General features: G+C 38.2%; 1 protein-coding gene across 1 annotated transcript in view; it reads left to right on the top strand.

Annotated features, from left to right (window-relative positions):
* The window catches only part of mettl14 (methyltransferase 14, N6-adenosine-methyltransferase non-catalytic subunit), a 22,047-nt gene extending 4,330 nt beyond the window's left edge, over positions 1-17,717 (top strand). Inside the window, exons 4-11 of the mRNA XM_082537488.1 lie at positions 2,782-2,859; positions 10,365-10,452; positions 10,528-10,618; positions 11,632-11,773; positions 12,235-12,327; positions 16,570-16,686; positions 16,827-17,037; positions 17,191-17,717. Coding sequence (XP_082393614.1) covers positions 2,782-2,859; positions 10,365-10,452; positions 10,528-10,618; positions 11,632-11,773; positions 12,235-12,327; positions 16,570-16,686; positions 16,827-17,037; positions 17,191-17,498 — 1,128 coding nt within the window. The 3' untranslated portion in view covers positions 17,499-17,717. The remainder of the gene's footprint in view (positions 1-2,781; positions 2,860-10,364; positions 10,453-10,527; positions 10,619-11,631; positions 11,774-12,234; positions 12,328-16,569; positions 16,687-16,826; positions 17,038-17,190) is intronic.
* The last annotated feature ends 938 nt before the right edge of the window (positions 17,718-18,655 follow it).

The following is an 18,655-nucleotide window of genomic DNA, read 5'->3' on the forward strand; positions in this document are numbered from 1 at the left end:
GTGGTGTAATTCTGCTAGGCCTGGTTATTTTAGGATGTAAACTCAAACTGTACATAGTGTTTAGGAATTCGTCGGTCATTTTATGCTTTTTTGGATTCAACAGGTCAATATTAAAATCACCACAGATAAACATAACTTTTTGATTTGTTTTAGAGAATATTTCCTCTATGAAGTCATTAAATACTTGAATACTAGAGCCAGGTGTTCTATATATACAGCTAATTATTACATTTTTTTCTTTTTCCTTATAAATTTCAATTGTTATACATTCTAGTAAATTATCAATTACAGTTGTCATACTTTCTACCACCTTGTAGTTTAGGTTTTTATCCACATACACAGCTACTCCCCCTCCACTCTTGTTCCTTCTATTTACAAAATTCACTTCATATCCCTCCAGTCCAAAGTCCATTCCTTTCTCCGCATTGATCCATGTTTCAGAAATGGCAATAATTCCAAATGGATTTGTCAACTCATTTAGATATTCCTTTATATTGTTGAAGTTGGCATACAGACTTCTGCTATTAAAATGGATTATTGATAATTTATTTTCCGTGTTGATGGTGTGCTTAAACTGTTCATCAGTGAAGTAGCAGCAGTTACAGCTGATGTTGTAGAAGAAATTATTTTCCGGGTCTATATCCTTTTCTAAGTCTAGAACATTATGGTCTGTGTATCGAAATGTTCTCAGTTCCAGATTATCATAAAGAGAATTCCAATGAGTCATGTTGATATTGTTGCCGGATGCAGATGAAGTTCTTTTGGACTGTGCCATGTGTTGTGTTGTGTGTCACGTCACATGTGTATTCATACCTCCAGAGTAAGTTGACCTCAGTATTTGTCCAGCTCTTCCATATTTCTGATGACCAACACTTTGGCTTGTTCCGGTGTTCCATTGAGTTTAATGAATACTTTGCAGTTGGTGGTCCATGTATTTTGAATTTTTCCCTGTTTCTTCAAGTAACGTGCTTTCCTGGCAATGTCCGCATTTCTTTTTATCAGATGTTCGTTCATGAAGACATCGGATTCTTTCAGTTTCCTTCCTTGTTTTAACAGTGCTGTTTTCTGTTTTCTGTTTGCAAATCTCACAATGATGGCTGGTTTGTTACTGTCATTTTTTCGGGGTAGAGGGTGGCAAGCCTCAATGTTGTTATAATCCACTTCCACACCTTTGGACCGTAGAAAGGTAACCACTTGATGCTCCGTGGAGTTGACATCTTCCTCTCCTGGCCCTCCTACATTGTCAGTGGCGACCGCCCGGGCGTATGACCGGGGTTTGATGCGAAGCCCCGTGATGATAACATCGTTCATCCGGGTGTACTGCTCCAAATCCGCCACTCTGTTCTCCAGGTACGCCAGCCGCCGATCCTTCTCGGCGTTCTGGATGCGGAGAGCCTTAACTTCCTCGACCAGGTCCAGGATGGCTTTCTGCTGCAGTTTGACAGTAGAAATCTCCTCTGTCATAAACTCCAGTGACTTCTTAATATCGTCTCCTTCCTCGGCTGACAGAACTTTTTTCGGGCCCATGCTGAGAGACGCTCTCGTAGCTTTGCCGTGACGACCGGCTAGCTACTTCCCAGAATCCTTTGCGGTGGCGAAAGGCGATTGTTTGATGTGTGATAAAGTGGTGTAGCCTACAGCAAAGCTATGTTCAAAAGTGTCTATCTTACAATATAGTTAAAGTTATCACTGACATCATTAGTGTTGACATAAAGGCTCTTATTCTACAAGCGTCTATACATGAGTGCCTTGAAATGTGGTGTGACTTGGACACAAAGGCTTGTAAAGGTCTGGATTGGAGGACAAAACTAATCTACTAAAATCTTGTCTGGTAAATGTTGTCTTTGAGCCAGAGTTTGACTTTGCTCTTTTGCGTGACTATAATGACGTAAATACAAATGACTTATGAAAAAGGTGGAAGTATTAGTTCATTTTTCCATTTAATACTTTCAAGTATTATTAAAACTACAACCCATTAAAGGTTTTAACAGATTATAACTGAAGTTAATGAATTGTAAGGTGAAGTATAGATTTACAATCACAATTTCAGAGAAGTTTGCATGTTGTGCGTGTTAATTAATCAAATCAATAGAACCGAATAGAATACAGAAAACATGTAAAATATTTAAATTGAGACATTTTGCTATTTTATTTAAACAAAATGGTCGGCCCAGCAATGAGCCGTCGAAATATGATAGCTGGGATAGGCTCCAGCCCCAAAGTCTGTAAACATGGCCTTGTTCCAGCGGTTTTGGGAAGTGTTATTGCCATCAAATTCATAATGAGCAATTTTTTTTTTCTTAAAATGGTACATTTCATTTTCTCAGTTTCTGCAGTAAATAAAACATGGGTTATAAGATTTGCAAATCATTGCATTCTGCTTTTATTTACATTTCCCAAAGTGCCCCAACTTTTTTGGAATTAGGGTTGTATTTTATTATAGTGCGAAATGCATCGATTCAGATGTATTAGAACAAATATATGAAAATGTGGACAGATTTAGCAGGCTGACAATGTCCCATCTCACTCTTTGATTAACATCTAACTGATTTAATGTTTTTTGTACGTTTGTGTCTTAGTTTTTTTCTTCATATTAAACAGTGGTGGTATTTGTTATAGTTGACGATATAGTTAACCGTTCTCTTGCTTTATTTTGCAATTACATTCAGCTGCATTCGTCTGCTAAACATAGTCATAATCTATGTCTTAGTCATAGTCATAATTGTAAACCTGATTGGTCATTTGTACACACATGCACATGTGGGCCTGTTTGTGTTTTAGGATGAGCTGGAAGTGCAGCAACCAGATGAAACCAACCCATATGAAGAGGTGTACAAGGACTCAAGTACTTTTCTTAAGGTTGGGAAATTCTTTCTTCGCATTCACAGTCACTTTTGTATGGACTTGCAAAACCTGTTTCCACACAAAGTATCCAGCAACTTTAAGAACCTGTTTCCACACAAAGTATCCAGCAACTTTAAGCAAAAGAAAATTTTTGAATGGACTATAATTTGACTTTCCTAGAGATACAGATTACTCAGCAGATGTGAAAACACAGCAGGATGTCTCAGTCACTGCTCTCTGTCTACATTTGTCTTTTTTGGGGCATTTTACACACACACACACACACACACACACACACACACACACACATATCCTGAGCAGAGCCATCACAGAGGTGATTAAATGTATCAGTGTGGCATCTTATTAATTTTGACAGCAAATTTTGGATTTGGTTTTGGTCTAGTTGTAGTTGACCAAATATCACAAAATTCTAGTAGACTGAATTGAAAGTTGATTCAGTTGACTAAAATATAAAGTGTTAAAGTTTGTTGTGTTTTTACCAGTGAGAGTTGTTCCACGTGGTTTACAAAGTGTATTATTTTCCTTGACATCAAATGCCAAACTTGCCCGTATGTCTGTTTTTTTTTCTTCCTTCCAAGCAATGACATTTTGTCGCATTTTCACAAGAAAAAAGGGTGTACCTTTTTCCAGGGAGTGCATCTGACCATATTGCACAATAGGGCTGCCACGATTAGTCGACAAGTCACGATTATGACGGCTAGCAAAATCGTCGACGACTAATTTAATAGTCGACACATCATTTGAAGCTTTGTAAGATCCCAAAAGACACAGGAATAAGTAATAGGATTTAAGAGTGTAATAACGGACTGAAACAGAAGATGGCAGCACTGCATGTACAAGGATGCCAGCTGCCGTTAAACCCCGAAGAAGAAGAAGAAGAAGCAGTGTCTGGTATCATAGCTGTGTCCAAATTCAGAGGCTGCATCCTTTGGAGGCCGCATTTGTAGGCCAGTTACGTTACAGCAATGCGACGAAGGCTGTCCAAATTCGATGACTTCTGCAACTGCGGCCGATAAATGTGTCCTTCATTTCCCCAGATTTGAAGGATGGGTTGGGTGTATCCTTCGTGGCCCAGCCTATCCCAGGATTCATAGCGCAGCCCAGCCAATTCCATCAATGGCAGCAGCTAATTAGTTTTAATATTACTATTATTACTCTTTCTGTGTCACAAAATAAACTTTTAACTTATTTTCAGGCAAGAATGTAGCTGTGCAAACTTCAAATATCTGCTTGGTTTATCAAGACATCACATATTTGCAAAAGCGCTCTGACGTTTTTGGAGACGTCTGTTATCCACCAGCTCGATAGCTAGCTGGGGTTCAAAGCTCACTAGAGCCGACGAGAACAGCAAACTCCCGGCAAATCGTTTTCAACCCCCCGCTGTCTTTTGCTACTCAGGTTAAACATCATATATAAGTCACTTAGATAACTTAAAAATTTTATTGTTCGTTTTTTTCAGTGTTTTATTTATTCCTGAGTAAATCGGTTTAGCTGAGATTAAAGTTATAGTTTTTACTAGGGCTGCACGATTTTGTATAAAATGAGAATCACAATTTTTTTTGCTTAGAATTGAGATCACGATTCTCTCACGATTTTCTTTTCCAATATAAATATTTATTGCACTTATTAACTGCACATCATCTTCGTAACAGTTGAGACTGAACATAAAAACAATAAATGTAATAATCTAGAAAACTAATTGAAATGACTGTCAAGCTGCCACTGCCATGCTTCTAACAGGAAACTTCACTGTGCTGTAACAGGGCTTGCAAAATTTAAAAATCCCTGGTAGCCCTTCAGTCAGGGACTCTTCAGTTTTTGGTACCCCAAAATAAATTTAAGCAGTCCGAATAAAAAAGAGAGCAATTTTTTTGATTGATGTTTTGTTTCCTGTTTTGTGTCCTTTACAATATTATACATTAAAGTATAATATTGTAACGGAAACAAAACATTAATCAAAAAATTGTTGAAACACAAATTACAACATTGTATAAAAATTACAATCATCAACCCAAATACTTGGTTCTAATTGAACAGAAATTTCTATGAACTTGTAAGAACTGTAGGACATGAATCAGTCTGTGTCAGATCCTGAATTTGAAATTTCCACTGAAGTCACGAGTAAGAGACAAGTGGAACCAAGATCTAGGACATTTGCTTTTTGAAGTTTGCAAAGACTGCTAAATTGTGCCAGTGGTAGTTCACTCTTTGCAACATAGTACGCTGTTCTAAACAGGTTTTTCAGGTTTATTTTTAGTATATTATTTGCAATTGGTGTTTGTTCTGGGAAAGATATTGCAGACTGAGCAATAATGCATTTCTTGCATTTCTCATGGGTTCTAATGGGGGCCTTTCTTAAAATGACTGGTCCCAGTAACAAAGGCGCTTGTCGACTCAGAAATCGAGAGAAAACCAACAACACACCCGGCACAACATTATGTTATTTACACGGGTGCACATAAGTGGTCCGCATGTGCGCATTCGCTGTCAAAATAAAAGACGCGCACCAGATAAGAAGTTGCAACGCGTGTTTGCGTCCATATAAAAAGCACTGTTTTTGTCCGCTAGAGTGGGATTTTCACGGCACATTCTGCACCACATCTCTGTGCGTTCATCATTTGTTTGAAGCCAGCTCACCTCCTGCAACCACTTTTCCGAGAATACGCGCTTCTTTTGTGGTTCGGACTCCTTCTGACATTTCTTTGGAGGTGGAGGAACACCAAAGCAATTGCTTAAAGGAGCTTCTTCGACATCTTTAAGAGTTCTAAACAAATGTCTGTCCACCTCCAGAAAATCTTATGTATGCAAACGCGCGTTGCAACTTCTTATCTTGTGCGCGTTTTTTATTTTGACAGCGAATGCGCACCTGCAGACCACTTATGTGCAGCCCCGGTTATATAGCTCGTCATATTGCAGCCACAGAAATTCTTTTGTCCATGAAACTATAAAGCTGCAATTTCTTTTTGCCTCGTAGTCTGATTTGTCATAACTTTTCTTTGGCTGTCACTTCTTCACCCTGACCTGTCTTATTTGGCTCAGCAGAACTAAAATATACAGAACTATAAAATATATACCCAACTAAAATTTACCCAGCTACATTTCCGAAAGAATGCAAAAGCATTGACATATATTTTTCCTTCCTACGATAGCCCAACGGGCGGGGCAGAGATAGATTTTTGCTAGCCCGACTGGAAAAATCGCTAGTCCCGGGATGTCGGGCTAGCCATTTTGTGAGCCCTGTGTAACATGATATGTAAAAGATTTTTAAATTTAAAGGCACTGATTTTTTTTTCATTTCAAATTGCTTTGGTGATGCTAACCTAGATTTTACCCAGAAGATTTAGTGCAACCAATGTGACAACGGGTTAACTTGAAAGAGAAGGGAAAAAAACAAGTAGTGAAGGAAGAATTATAACGCTATCATTTTTAGTTGCTTCTTAAGTAATCAGCAGCCAAGCATCTGTAAGATAAACAAGTTTTATTCTGGCAGGTGTTGCCAAACCAGAAGTGTCACTTATTAACTGCACATCATCTTCGTAACAGTTGAGACTGAACATAAAAACAATAAATGTAATAATCTAGAAAACTAATTGAAATGACTGTCAAGCTGCCACTGCCATGCTTCTAACAGGAAACTTCACTGTGCTGTAACAGGGCTTGCAAAATTTAAAAATCCCTGGTAGCCCTTCAGTCAGGGACTCTTCAGTTTTTGGTACCCCAAAATAAATTTAAGCAGTCCGAATAAAAAAGAGAGCAATTTTTTTGATTGATGTTTTGTTTCCTGTTTTGTGTCCTTTACAATATTATACATTAAAGTATAATATTGTAACGGAAACAAAACATTAATCAAAAAATTGTTGAAACACAAATTACAACATTGTATAAAAATTACAATCATCAACCCAAATACTTGGTTCTAATTGAACAGAAATTTCTATGAACTTGTAAGAACTGTAGGACATGAATCAGTCTGTGTCAGATCCTGAATTTGAAATTTCCACTGAAGTCACGAGTAAGAGACAAGTGGAACCAAGATCTAGGACATTTGCTTTTTGAAGTTTGCAAAGACTGCTAAATTGTGCCAGTGGTAGTTCACTCTTTGCAACATAGTACGCTGTTCTAAACAGGTTTTTCAGGTTTATTTTTAGTATATTATTTGCAATTGGTGTTTGTTCTGGGAAAGATATTGCAGACTGAGCAATAATGCATTTCTTGCATTTCTCATGGGTTCTAATGGGGGCCTTTCTTAAAATGACTGGTCCCAGTAACAAAGGCGCTTGTCGACTCAGAAATCGAGAGAAAACCAACAACACACCCGGCACAACATTATGTTATTTACACGGGTGCACATAAGTGGTCCGCATGTGCGCATTCGCTGTCAAAATAAAAGACGCGCACCAGATAAGAAGTTGCAACGCGTGTTTGCGTCCATATAAAAAGCACTGTTTTTGTCCGCTAGAGTGGGATTTTCACGGCACATTCTGCACCACATCTCTGTGCGTTCATCATTTGTTTGAAGCCAGCTCACCTCCTGCAACCACTTTTCCGAGAATACGCGCTTCTTTTGTGGTTCGGACTCCTTCTGACATTTCTTTGGAGGTGGAGGAACACCAAAGCAATTGCTTAAAGGAGCTTCTTCGACATCTTTAAGAGTTCTAAACAAATGTCTGTCCACCTCCAGAAAATCTTATGTATGCAAACGCGCGTTGCAACTTCTTATCTTGTGCGCGTTTTTTATTTTGACAGCGAATGCGCACCTGCAGACCACTTATGTGCAGCCCCGGTTATATAGCTCGTCATATTGCAGCCACAGAAATTCTTTTGTCCATGAAACTATAAAGCTGCAATTTCTTTTTGCCTCGTAGTCTGATTTGTCATAACTTTTCTTTGGCTGTCACTTCTTCACCCTGACCTGTCTTATTTGGCTCAGCAGAACTAAAATATACAGAACTATAAAATATATACCCAACTAAAATTTACCCAGCTACATTTCCGAAAGAATGCAAAAGCATTGACATATATTTTTCCTTCCTACGATAGCCCAACGGGCGGGGCAGAGATAGATTTTTGCTAGCCCGACTGGAAAAATCGCTAGTCCCGGGATGTCGGGCTAGCCATTTTGTGAGCCCTGTGTAACATGATATGTAAAAGATTTTTAAATTTAAAGGCACTGATTTTTTTTTCATTTCAAATTGCTTTGGTGATGCTAACCTAGATTTTACCCAGAAGATTTAGTGCAACCAATGTGACAACGGGTTAACTTGAAAGAGAAGGGAAAAAAACAAGTAGTGAAGGAAGAATTATAACGCTATCATTTTTAGTTGCTTCTTAAGTAATCAGCAGCCAAGCATCTGTAAGATAAACAAGTTTTATTCTGGCAGGTGTTGCCAAACCAGAAGTGTCACTTATTAACTGCACATCATCTTCGTAACAGTTGAGACTGAACATAAAAACAATAAATGTAATAATCTAGAAAACTAATTGAAATGACTGTCAAGCTGCCACTGCCATGCTTCTAACAGGAAACTTCACTGTGCTGTAACAGGGCTTGCAAAATTTAAAAATCCCTGGTAGCCCTTCAGTCAGGGACTCTTCAGTTTTTGGTACCCCAAAATAAATTTAAGCAGTCCGAATAAAAAAGAGAGCAATTTTTTTGATTGATGTTTTGTTTCCTGTTTTGTGTCCTTTACAATATTATACATTAAAGTATAATACATTAAAGGCACTGATTTTTTTTTCATTTCAAATTGCTTTGGTGATGCTAACCTAGATTTTACCCAGAAGATTTAGTGCAACCAATGTGACAACGGGTTAACTTGAAAGAGAAGGGAAAAAAACAAGTAGTGAAGGAAGAATTATAACGCTATCATTTTTAGTTGCTTCTTAAGTAATCAGCAGCCAAGCATATGTAAGATAAACAAGTTTTATTCTGGCAGGTGTTGCCAAACCAGAAGTGTCAGTTTTGTTTGCCAGCATGAGCATATGACTTGGACTGAGGATAGTCTGTGGAATGTTTTCTAACTAATTAAATTATTCATTCAGTGCCAGTTTCTATTGTAACACTATACTACTTGCACTGTAAACATTTATGCTGTTTAAGTACTCTTATATTTAAATTAGGGCTGCCACAATTAGTCGACTAGTCATGATTACGTCGACTATCACAAAAGACGCAGGAATAAGTAGTAGGATTTAAGAGTGTAATAAAATCAGTGAGTAGTCTCACTGTTACAAACAAAAATCAGCTCTGGCAAGCAAGGGATATATGAACAGGATTATTCATGTTTTCACAGTTTGTTCCTAATATGTGTTGGAATTAAATAATTTGCAGTGCCTCAATACTGCTATGCTTTTTTTATTAATAAGTGTTATAAAGTTATATAGTGTAGTATTAAGTGGACACAGCCCTGAAAAATAAAGGCATTAGACCATGTGTCCTTGGGGAGTGGAAAGCTGCAGACTCCCGCTCATGCTTGCCTGGGAAAATGCAGATAAGAGAGCACCATCTCTAGTGGAAAGTTACTGAGACACTGTTGTTTAGACTAGAATGAGAGAGCTTCTGTAATAAAACTGTTAGGAGCACACCGCCATTTTGAGATCCGCGGCAGCGTGTCATGCAGGACGCATCTCCCTTCTAGAAGTAATAAAGTGTTAAATGGTCTACTGAGCAGTGTTTTGTCTTCCATTGGATGACTCTGAGGAATCAAAAGAACTCGGTGAAGTGTTGATATTTACATATGATTCCACATTTTATCACATTCCATAAATTTTATATTTTTGTAATACAGTGGTCCCTCGTTTATCACGGGAGTTACATTCTAAAAATAACCCACAATAAGTGAAATCCGCAAAGTAGTCAGCTTTATTATTTACAATTATTATTTACAATTATTATAGATGTTTTAAGGCTTTATACACTTTTCTCAGACAGGCGTGAACTTTTCACACTTTTCTCTCTTGTTTAAACACTCTCAAAGTTCAAACCTTCATAGAAAAATAAGTCCAGTATTATAGAATGAAACCAAAGATCAAACCCTGTTTTCAGGGGTTCATGTTCAGGGTCCAGAACATGGGAATAGAGCAGCTGCGAGAGAAGTCAACATTAATGAATCAATGGTACGGAAGTAGAGGAAGCAAGAAGAATGAGTTGAGTAAAGTTTGACTTATCTGACTGTTTTGTTTTGCTTAATGTATCTTATAATCCGGTGTGCCTTGTGGTCCGAAAAATACGGTAATTTCTGCCTTCCTTCAGCATGTCCAGAAGTCCAACTTTTTGTGCAATGGTTAGCATCATCCTCTGCCTTTTGATTGCTACCTCAGGGGCCTTTGACAGTGCAAAACGCACAAGATTGTCAATGATCTACATCCAATCAGGATGAAGAAAAATATGTGCTATAAAAAAAATATTAAATATTTTAAAATGGCACATATTAAAGGTATGATAAAACACAGGTTCACATGTGGTTTGTCTTTATATGGCAATTTTCTTTCATTCTCAGGGTACCCAGTCATTGAATCCTCACAATGACTACTGCCAGCATTTTGTGGACACTGGGCATAGGCCACAGAACTTCATCAGAGATGTTGGTAAGTGTGTGCTTGCTATTTGATTGTTTCATATTCATGTATGTGAGTCTGACCTCTGTGTCGCCTGTTGTAAAGGCTTGGCCGACCGATTTGAAGAATACCCTAAACTTCGAGAGTTGATCAGACTGAAGGACGAACTCATCGCCACTACCAACACCCCTCCCATGTATGCTAAATGAATACTAATGTTTATCTGATTATGAGTGCAATTAATTTATGCTTGAATTACAGTCCATCTGGAATGTGTTCACAGCACTTTACTTATTCCGCCTTTTGTCATGTTACAGCCTTATTTTAAAAGGGATAAAATTAATTTTTCACCCCAAAATCCCTTAATTTGATTTGATTTTTTAAAAGTTTTTCTTATGTATATAGTAAAATAAAATACAACAAAAATATAACATCTACAGAAGTATTTACAGCCTTTGCTAACACATTCAAATTTGAGCTCCGGTGCATCTTCTTTTCACTGATTATCTTACAAATGTTTCTACAACAAGGTTGGAGTCCACTTTTTCTAAATTCAGTTGATGGAACATGCTTTGGAAAGGCACACCTGTCTATATAAGGTCCCATAGTTGATAGGTCATGTCAGAGCACAAACCAAGCCATGAAGTCCAAGAAATTGTCTGTAGACATCTGAGACAGGATCTGGTGAAGGGTACATAAACATTTCTGCAGGGTTGAAGATCACGATGAGCACAATGGCCTCCATCGAAGTTTGGAACCACTAGGACGTTTCATAGGTTGGTCGCACGTCAACCTGAGAGAAGTTCTATGAAAGCAAATGGGAGAAATTGCCCAAAAAGAGATGTACCAAGCTTGTAGCTTCATACATAAAATAAAACCTACTTGGAGGCTGTAAATGCTGCCAAGCGGGTTTTAACAAAGTATTAAGTGAAGGCTGTATATACTTATATGCATGTTATATTTTTGTTTGTTTGTTTTACATTTTTATTAACTTTGCAAGAGTTTCAAATAAACTTTTTTTTCTTTACTTTGACACTGGCTTATTGTTTGTTGAATTTGAGGTAAAAATAAATGTAATCAATTTTGGAAAAAGCTGTAAAAAGTGTGTAATAAGATATGGAACAAGCGAAGCACCGTGAATACGTTCCAGATGCACTGTAAAGTAGTCACTGACCATTTCAAGTTCGGTACGTTTGTCTGTGTGTTTAGGTACCTCCAGGCAGACCCAGAGCACTTTGACCTGAAGGATTTGAAGTGCAAATTCGATGTGATTTTGCTTGAACCTCCTCTAGAGGAATACTACAGAGAATCAGGCATAAGCCACACTGAACGCTTCTGGACCTGGGATGATGTATGTATACTATTTCTGACTGGTTTGCATTTACTGGTTTAGACTAGCATGTAATTAAATACTGAAAACTCTTACTGTTTTTAAAAAACACTACAAAACTAAAATAAATAAGCTACAGAAGTTATTATCTTATGTGTGAAGGTGAGGTAGGGGTTGGTTTGAAACATGACTCCAAGGACAGCAAACAGTTTGGACCTGTAAAACAGCCAGCATCCCAAATGGCACTGTTTATCTGCTGATGTGAAAGTCTGTTAAAATGTGTCATAATTCTGATTGCAAAAGCTGCCAGACAGGACTGAAAAAAAGGAATGGCTTTATCTCCTGCAGGTTTTTTTTAATGCAAAGGTAGCCTATGAGCTAGAAAAGAAGAGTTAAGTAAGTAGTAGTTACTTACTCAGCATGGAGTGTTCTTCTCATTTACGCTTATTCCTCTTTCCATTCCCTTCACTCTCCTATTATAGCTCATGAGACTGGAGATAGAAGAGATATCTGCTCTACGTTCCTTTGTCTTTCTCTGGTGTGGCTCTGGTGAAGGACTGGACCTGGGCAGGATGGTAACGCAATTTTTTATTCATTAAAAAAAGCATTCAGTCCTGGAGTGAGCCAAAATTTCTCATTGTAACAGGTTGATCAATTTTAGACACTTTACCTGTTAGTGGTTTTAATGTTATGGCTAAACAACAAAAAAAAAAATACACACCCTACTACCAAAAAAATCCACAATTGTCCAGAATTTAGTAGATAATAATTTGATTTACTGGTTCCCAGTTTGCCATATTAAGGATTGACATATTTTCAGTTGCTCAGAACCTAATTCAGCATGCTTCTTATCCCCGAGTTAGACATCAGGAAAGTGAATTTTAATTAATTAGGTTATGTAATAATTTTATAGAGATACATTAATCTAAGTCTGACTTATGAGTTTTAGGGGAGAATATATCTACTTTTGCTTTGAACTTAAAAATGTTTATGTCGATGTTATTTTTCTTGGACAGTTGGAGAAATGAAAATTTATTGATATCATGACCCTGTTCTAGAAAGCAGGTTTAGGGAAAATCTGAGTTAATCAAGAGATGAGGGGAGGTCTGTTGGTTTTCCCATCTAGAAGGGATAGGTACAGGAAGAAAGAGAGAAGGAATTTAATTTAATTCAATTCAATTCAATTGTATATGTACAGCACCAAATCATAACAACAGTTGCCTCAAGGTGCTTTATAATGGTATGTTGTATTTGGAAAAAAGAAAACAAGCTTATCCTGTGGTTTTATTAATCTGTATGACTCAGTTTCGTTTCCTCATTCATTGAGTTGATAACAGAACGCTTCCTAGAATTCTTTAATCTGTAGAAATGTCCATCTTGGCGAACAGTTAAATTGCAATCCAGCTGTTCTCTATCTAAGGAACAGTTCCCTGTCATCAGTGTAAAGACCGAGAAACTTATCGCTGGACATCGTAGATTGCCAATAAACTCAGAATAAATTATATAACACATACCAACATAAATCTTGTGACATAAATGTGCTTTACAGTTTTTAAATACAGATTACTTACAGTCTGATCTGTCCTGACCTTAGAAAAATATGTTCACACGTTGACATAAGCATAAAATGATTTGGAATGAATGTTTGAACCTCAACATTTGCACTTTCTAAAAAAATAAAATTGCCACAGAATAGTATCAAAGTTAAGAGGAAATTCCTCTTAGGCTACGTTCACACTGCAGGCGAAAGCGCATCAAATCCGACTTTTTTGACCCTATGCGACCCATATCCGATCATGGTATGACAGTGTGAACGGCACAAATCCGATCTGGGTCACTTTCGTATGTGGTACTGAGTCCGATACATATCTGATGTTTTAGAAAGCGACTGCTGTTTGAATGGTCATGTCGCATTAAATCCGTCTTTTACGTCACTGACACAAGACAGACGCCAATTATCAGCTCCCAAGAAGACATCGCAAACGCTTGCTGGCCATCCAGTGAAACTGTTTGGAAGACAACGTTGGAGAAACATGAACATTTTATTTGTACTGTATAATCTGCAGATTCTGACAGAAATCTGCAACTATCCTCTGAAGCAGCGCTCCTCTAAAACAGCAATAAGGACAATTATTATGTGTAAATAACAAAATAACAAAATAACTTAAAGCAAAATTGGGAAACGTAAAGTCCGAAACAAGTCTTCATATTAACGGCCATCAGTCAAACAATACTGTTTGATCTGGGTCTAAACAGAGCTCGTTGTGTGTGACGTCTTCTTTTGTGCATGCGGGACACTTTGAGCGTTCACACTCAGGGCTCGCAAAATCACTAGCCCCGGGACGTCGGGCTAGTGATTTTTCCAGTCGGGCTAGCAAAATCTATCTCTGCCCTGCCCGTCGGGCTATCGTAGGAAGGAAAAATATATGTCAATGCTTTTGCATTCTTTCGGAAATGTAGCTGGGTAATTATATCATTGGCATCGGTGAGCCACTGTCAATATGTGACATATTGAAATCGCGTTTGAATTTGCGCTTGTTTTTTGCTTTCACTTTGCAATCGCGCGAACTGTGTATAGAGAGCGACAGCACTGATTGGTGAGTGACGATCATTTGCGCACCAATTTCTCTGACATCGTCTTATCAATCGTTAGCTTACTATGCAAACATGACAAGTGAAATCTCCGGCAGCTTAAACATGTGAGAGGTTGATCACGCAGAGAATCGCTGAGCTTATGTGAGTGCGTGTGTAAAAGCAGCAGGATATATATTTTAGTTCTGCTGAGCCAAATAAGACAGGTCAGGGTGAAGAAGTGACAGCCAAAGAAAAGCTTACCACAAAACGGAAAAGTTATGACAAATCAGACTATAAGGCAAAAAGAAAGTGCAGCTTTATGGTTTCATGGACAAAAGAATTTCTGTGGCTGCAATATGACGAGCTATATAACCGGGGCTGCACATAAGTGGTGTGCAGGTGCGCATTCGCTGTCAAAATAAAAAACACGCACAAGATAAGAAGTTGCAACGCGCGTTTGCGTACATAAGATTTTCTGGAGGTGGACAGACATTTGTTTAGAACTCTTAAAGATGTCGAAGAAGCTCCTTTAAGCAATTACTTTGGTGTTCCTCCACCTCCAAAGAAATGTCAGAAGGAGTCCGAACCACAAAAGAAGCGCGTATTCTCGGAAAAGTGGTTGCAGGAGGTGAGCTGGCTTCAAACAAATGATGAACGCACAGAGATGTGGTGCGGAATGTGCCGTGAAAATCCCACTCTAGCGGACAAAAACAGTGCTTTTTATATGGACGCAAACGCGCGTTGCAACTTCTTGTCTGGTGCGCGTCTTTTATTTTGACAGCGAATGCGCACATGCGGACCACTTATGTGCACCCGTGTAAATAACATAATGTTGTGCCGGGTGTGTTGTTGGTTTTCTCTTGATTTCTGAGTCGACAAGCGCCTTTGTTACTGGGACCAGTCATTTTAAGAAAGGCCCCCATTAAAACCCATGAGAAATGCAAGAAATGCATTATTGCTCAGTCTGCAATATCTTTCCCAGAACAAACACCAATTGCAAATAATATACTAAAAATAAACCTGAAAAACCTGTTTAGAACAGCGTACTATGTTGCAAAGAGTGAACTACCACTGGCACAATTTAGCAGTCTTTGCAAACTTCAAAAAGCAAATGTCCTAGATCTTGGTTCCACTTGTCTCTTACTCGTGACTTCAGTGGAAATTTCAAATTCAGGATCTGACACAGACTGATTCATGTCCTACACAGTTCTTACAAGTTCATAGAAACTTCTGTTCAATTAGAACCAAGTATTTGGGTTGATGATTGTAATTTTTATACAATGTTGTAATTTGTGTTTCAACAATTTTTTGATTAATGTTTTTTTTCCGTTACAATATTATACTTTAATGTATAATATTGTAAAGGACACAAAACAGGAAACAAAACATCAATCAAAAAAATTGCTCTCTTTTTTATTCGGACTACTTAAATTTATTTTGGGCTACAAAAAACTGAAGAGTCCCTGACTGAAGGGCTACCAGGGATTTTGAAATTTTGCGAGCCCTGACACTAGAGCGCGTTTGCTGTCACATTTTATTTGTAGTGTGAACAAGCAGTCAAAAAAATCAGATTCGATCAAAAAATCGGAATTGAGCATTAAGACCTGCAGTGTGAACGTAGCCAAAGTTTCATCCTCACTGGTTAAATAGTGATCACATGCTCTCTTTTCTTTCAGTTTCCTTTTTTTGTCTTTTTCGTGTGACTGCTAGTTTGTGGTAACTTTGGTAGGGGCGATCATGGCTCAAGAGTTGGCAGTTTGTCTTGTAATCGCAAGGTTGGCGGTTCGAGCTCCGGCTCGGACAGTCTTGGTCGTTGTGTCCTTGGGCAAGACACTTCACCTACCGCCTACTGGTGTTGGCCAGAGGGGCCGATGGCGCGATATGGCAGCCTAGCTTCTGTCAATCTGCCCCAGGGCAGCTGTGGCTACAACTGTGGTTTGCCTCCACCAGTCTGTGAATGAATAGTGGAATTGTAAAGTGCTTTGAGGGTCTTGAAAAGCGCTATATAAATGCAATCCATTATTATTAACTGAGCCTAACTTTAGGAAGTCCAGAAATATGCTTTCTTATATAGATAACGATTTGCAGTTGAAGTTACATTATATACGAGTTACCCATTGACCTAGCCTACAGTAAAGGTTATTTATTTATTTTCAGTTAAACAGCTTTAAATGCAATGCTTGTTCAGTCTGTACAATACATTGGGATGTCATAATACCTACCGTTTATTTCTTTTTTTTCAGTGTTTGAGGAAGTGGGGCTTTAGGAGGTGTGAGGATATCTGCTGGATTAAGACCAACAAGAATAACCCAGGAAAAACCAAGGCACTGGATCCAAAAGCAGTATTCCAAAGGACCAAGGTATTTTGTACACACACACACACACACACACACACACACACACACACACACACACACACACATTTGGTATATTATTGATGTAAATTGTGGGATTAATTGTATAGTATGATGCATGATGACAAACAACACAATCCTTCCAGGAACATTGCCTAATGGGAATCAAAGGAACAGTGCGTAGGAGTTCTGATGGAGACTTCATCCATGCCAATGTAGACATTGACTTGATCATCACTGAAGAGCCTGAGATGGGAAATGTAGAGAAGCCTGTGGAGATCTTCCACATCATTGAGCACTTCTGTTTGGGCCGCAGAAGGTTGCACCTGTTTGGAAGAGACTCTACCATCAGACCAGGTACGATGGATATGTGCTTTTCTTTGGAAAATATGTTGACTTAAAATTAGTTGACAACAACATTTTATTTACTTATTTTCAATTCAATTTCTCTGTCTTTCGTTCTTGTTTGTCATTACACATATTGTTTCGTTTTTTCCACTCTCATTCTAGGCTGGCTGACAGTGGGTCCTACTTTGACAAACACCAACTTTAACCCAGAAACCTACGCTGCACATTTTGGTTTACCTAACTGCCATCTGTCTGGCTGCACTGAAGAAATAGAGAGGCTCCGGCCCAAGTCTCCCCCTGTTAAACTTAAGTCGGACCGTGGTGGCGGACCACCCAGAGGGGGGCGTGGTGGGCCAAATGCTGGAAGAGGGGGAGACAGAGGTCGAGAAAGAAACCGACCAAATTTCCGTGGAGACAGGGGAGGGTTCAGGGGTAGGGGAGGGCCACATAGAGGCTTTCCACCTCGGTAGAGTAAAGAACTAATGCCATCCACACTATAGTGGGAACTTCCATTTGTTTTGTCTCAAGATTTATCCGTAATTCATTTTTGTATGTAAATGATTTAGATGGAAAAAGTTGAGAAGTTTGCCAGTGTGGTTACTTTTTTAATCATTTTGATTTCTTTATATTTTTCATGGATATACGTTAGATTGAATAGGAGTTTCCTGAATAAAATAGATTTTCACCAATTCTGTTTGCATATTGATTTTTGTATTTGGAGATGAATGTATATGTACTCATACAGATGATCAGGGTTTCATATTTAGACAGGTTATTGAAAGTAAGTGGGAATTAAAACAAACAGTAGTTATTGTTGATGAAAGATAGGATAACAGTAAACTTCCTTATTATTATTATTATTATTATCATCATTATTATTATTATATGGGCCACGATAATCCAATTGTACACGTCTCAAAAAAATGTAAGACTCGGTCACAGTATATGAACTTCAAAGTCAAACTTCACAGATATCTATCTGTCACTTCCATTTTCATCAAAGCAGGTGAGAGTGAATAACAGCAGCTTATGCTTTGTAACTGGACTGATTCAGCTGATATCAGTTTAAATGACCCTGTTATATTGAGACGGTCGAGTTTTCCCTCAATTCTTTCAGCAGTATACTAAAAAAAAAAGCTGCTGCCTCACTGCAGCACTACAGCATACATTTTGTATGCTAATTTTAAATAATGGCTGCTACCAAACGGCTCTTTCATACAGTGAAAATTAGATCCGTGTCTCTATCAGGCTTCACAAGTACTTTATTTTTGGTTTAGCACAGCATGCATGTCCTGAGTACTTTAACTGATTTGCTTATCTGTTGCATTCACACTTCTACTGCTGTCGAGTATGTGGAAAGAATGTCAGCAAAGGAGTTCTAAGGAATTTGTTGCAACATGAGGAACATAATACACATTGTGAAACTTCACACTCAGTTGACCAATCCGGTTTGTGAGCACCATTATAGGCAAGGCAAGGCAAGTTTATTTGTATAGCACAATTCAACAACAAGGTGATTCAAAGTGCTTTACAGAGACATTAGAAACAACATTTATAGGGTAAATGTGTTTTGTAATTAGTTTTTAATCTGAGATATTTTAGTGCACTTTAACTACAGCTAGTTTCA

Source organism: Aulonocara stuartgranti (assembly GCF_965226115.1).
Source record: "Aulonocara stuartgranti genome assembly, chromosome: 6".
Lineage (NCBI taxonomy): Eukaryota > Metazoa > Chordata > Actinopteri > Cichliformes > Cichlidae > Aulonocara > Aulonocara stuartgranti.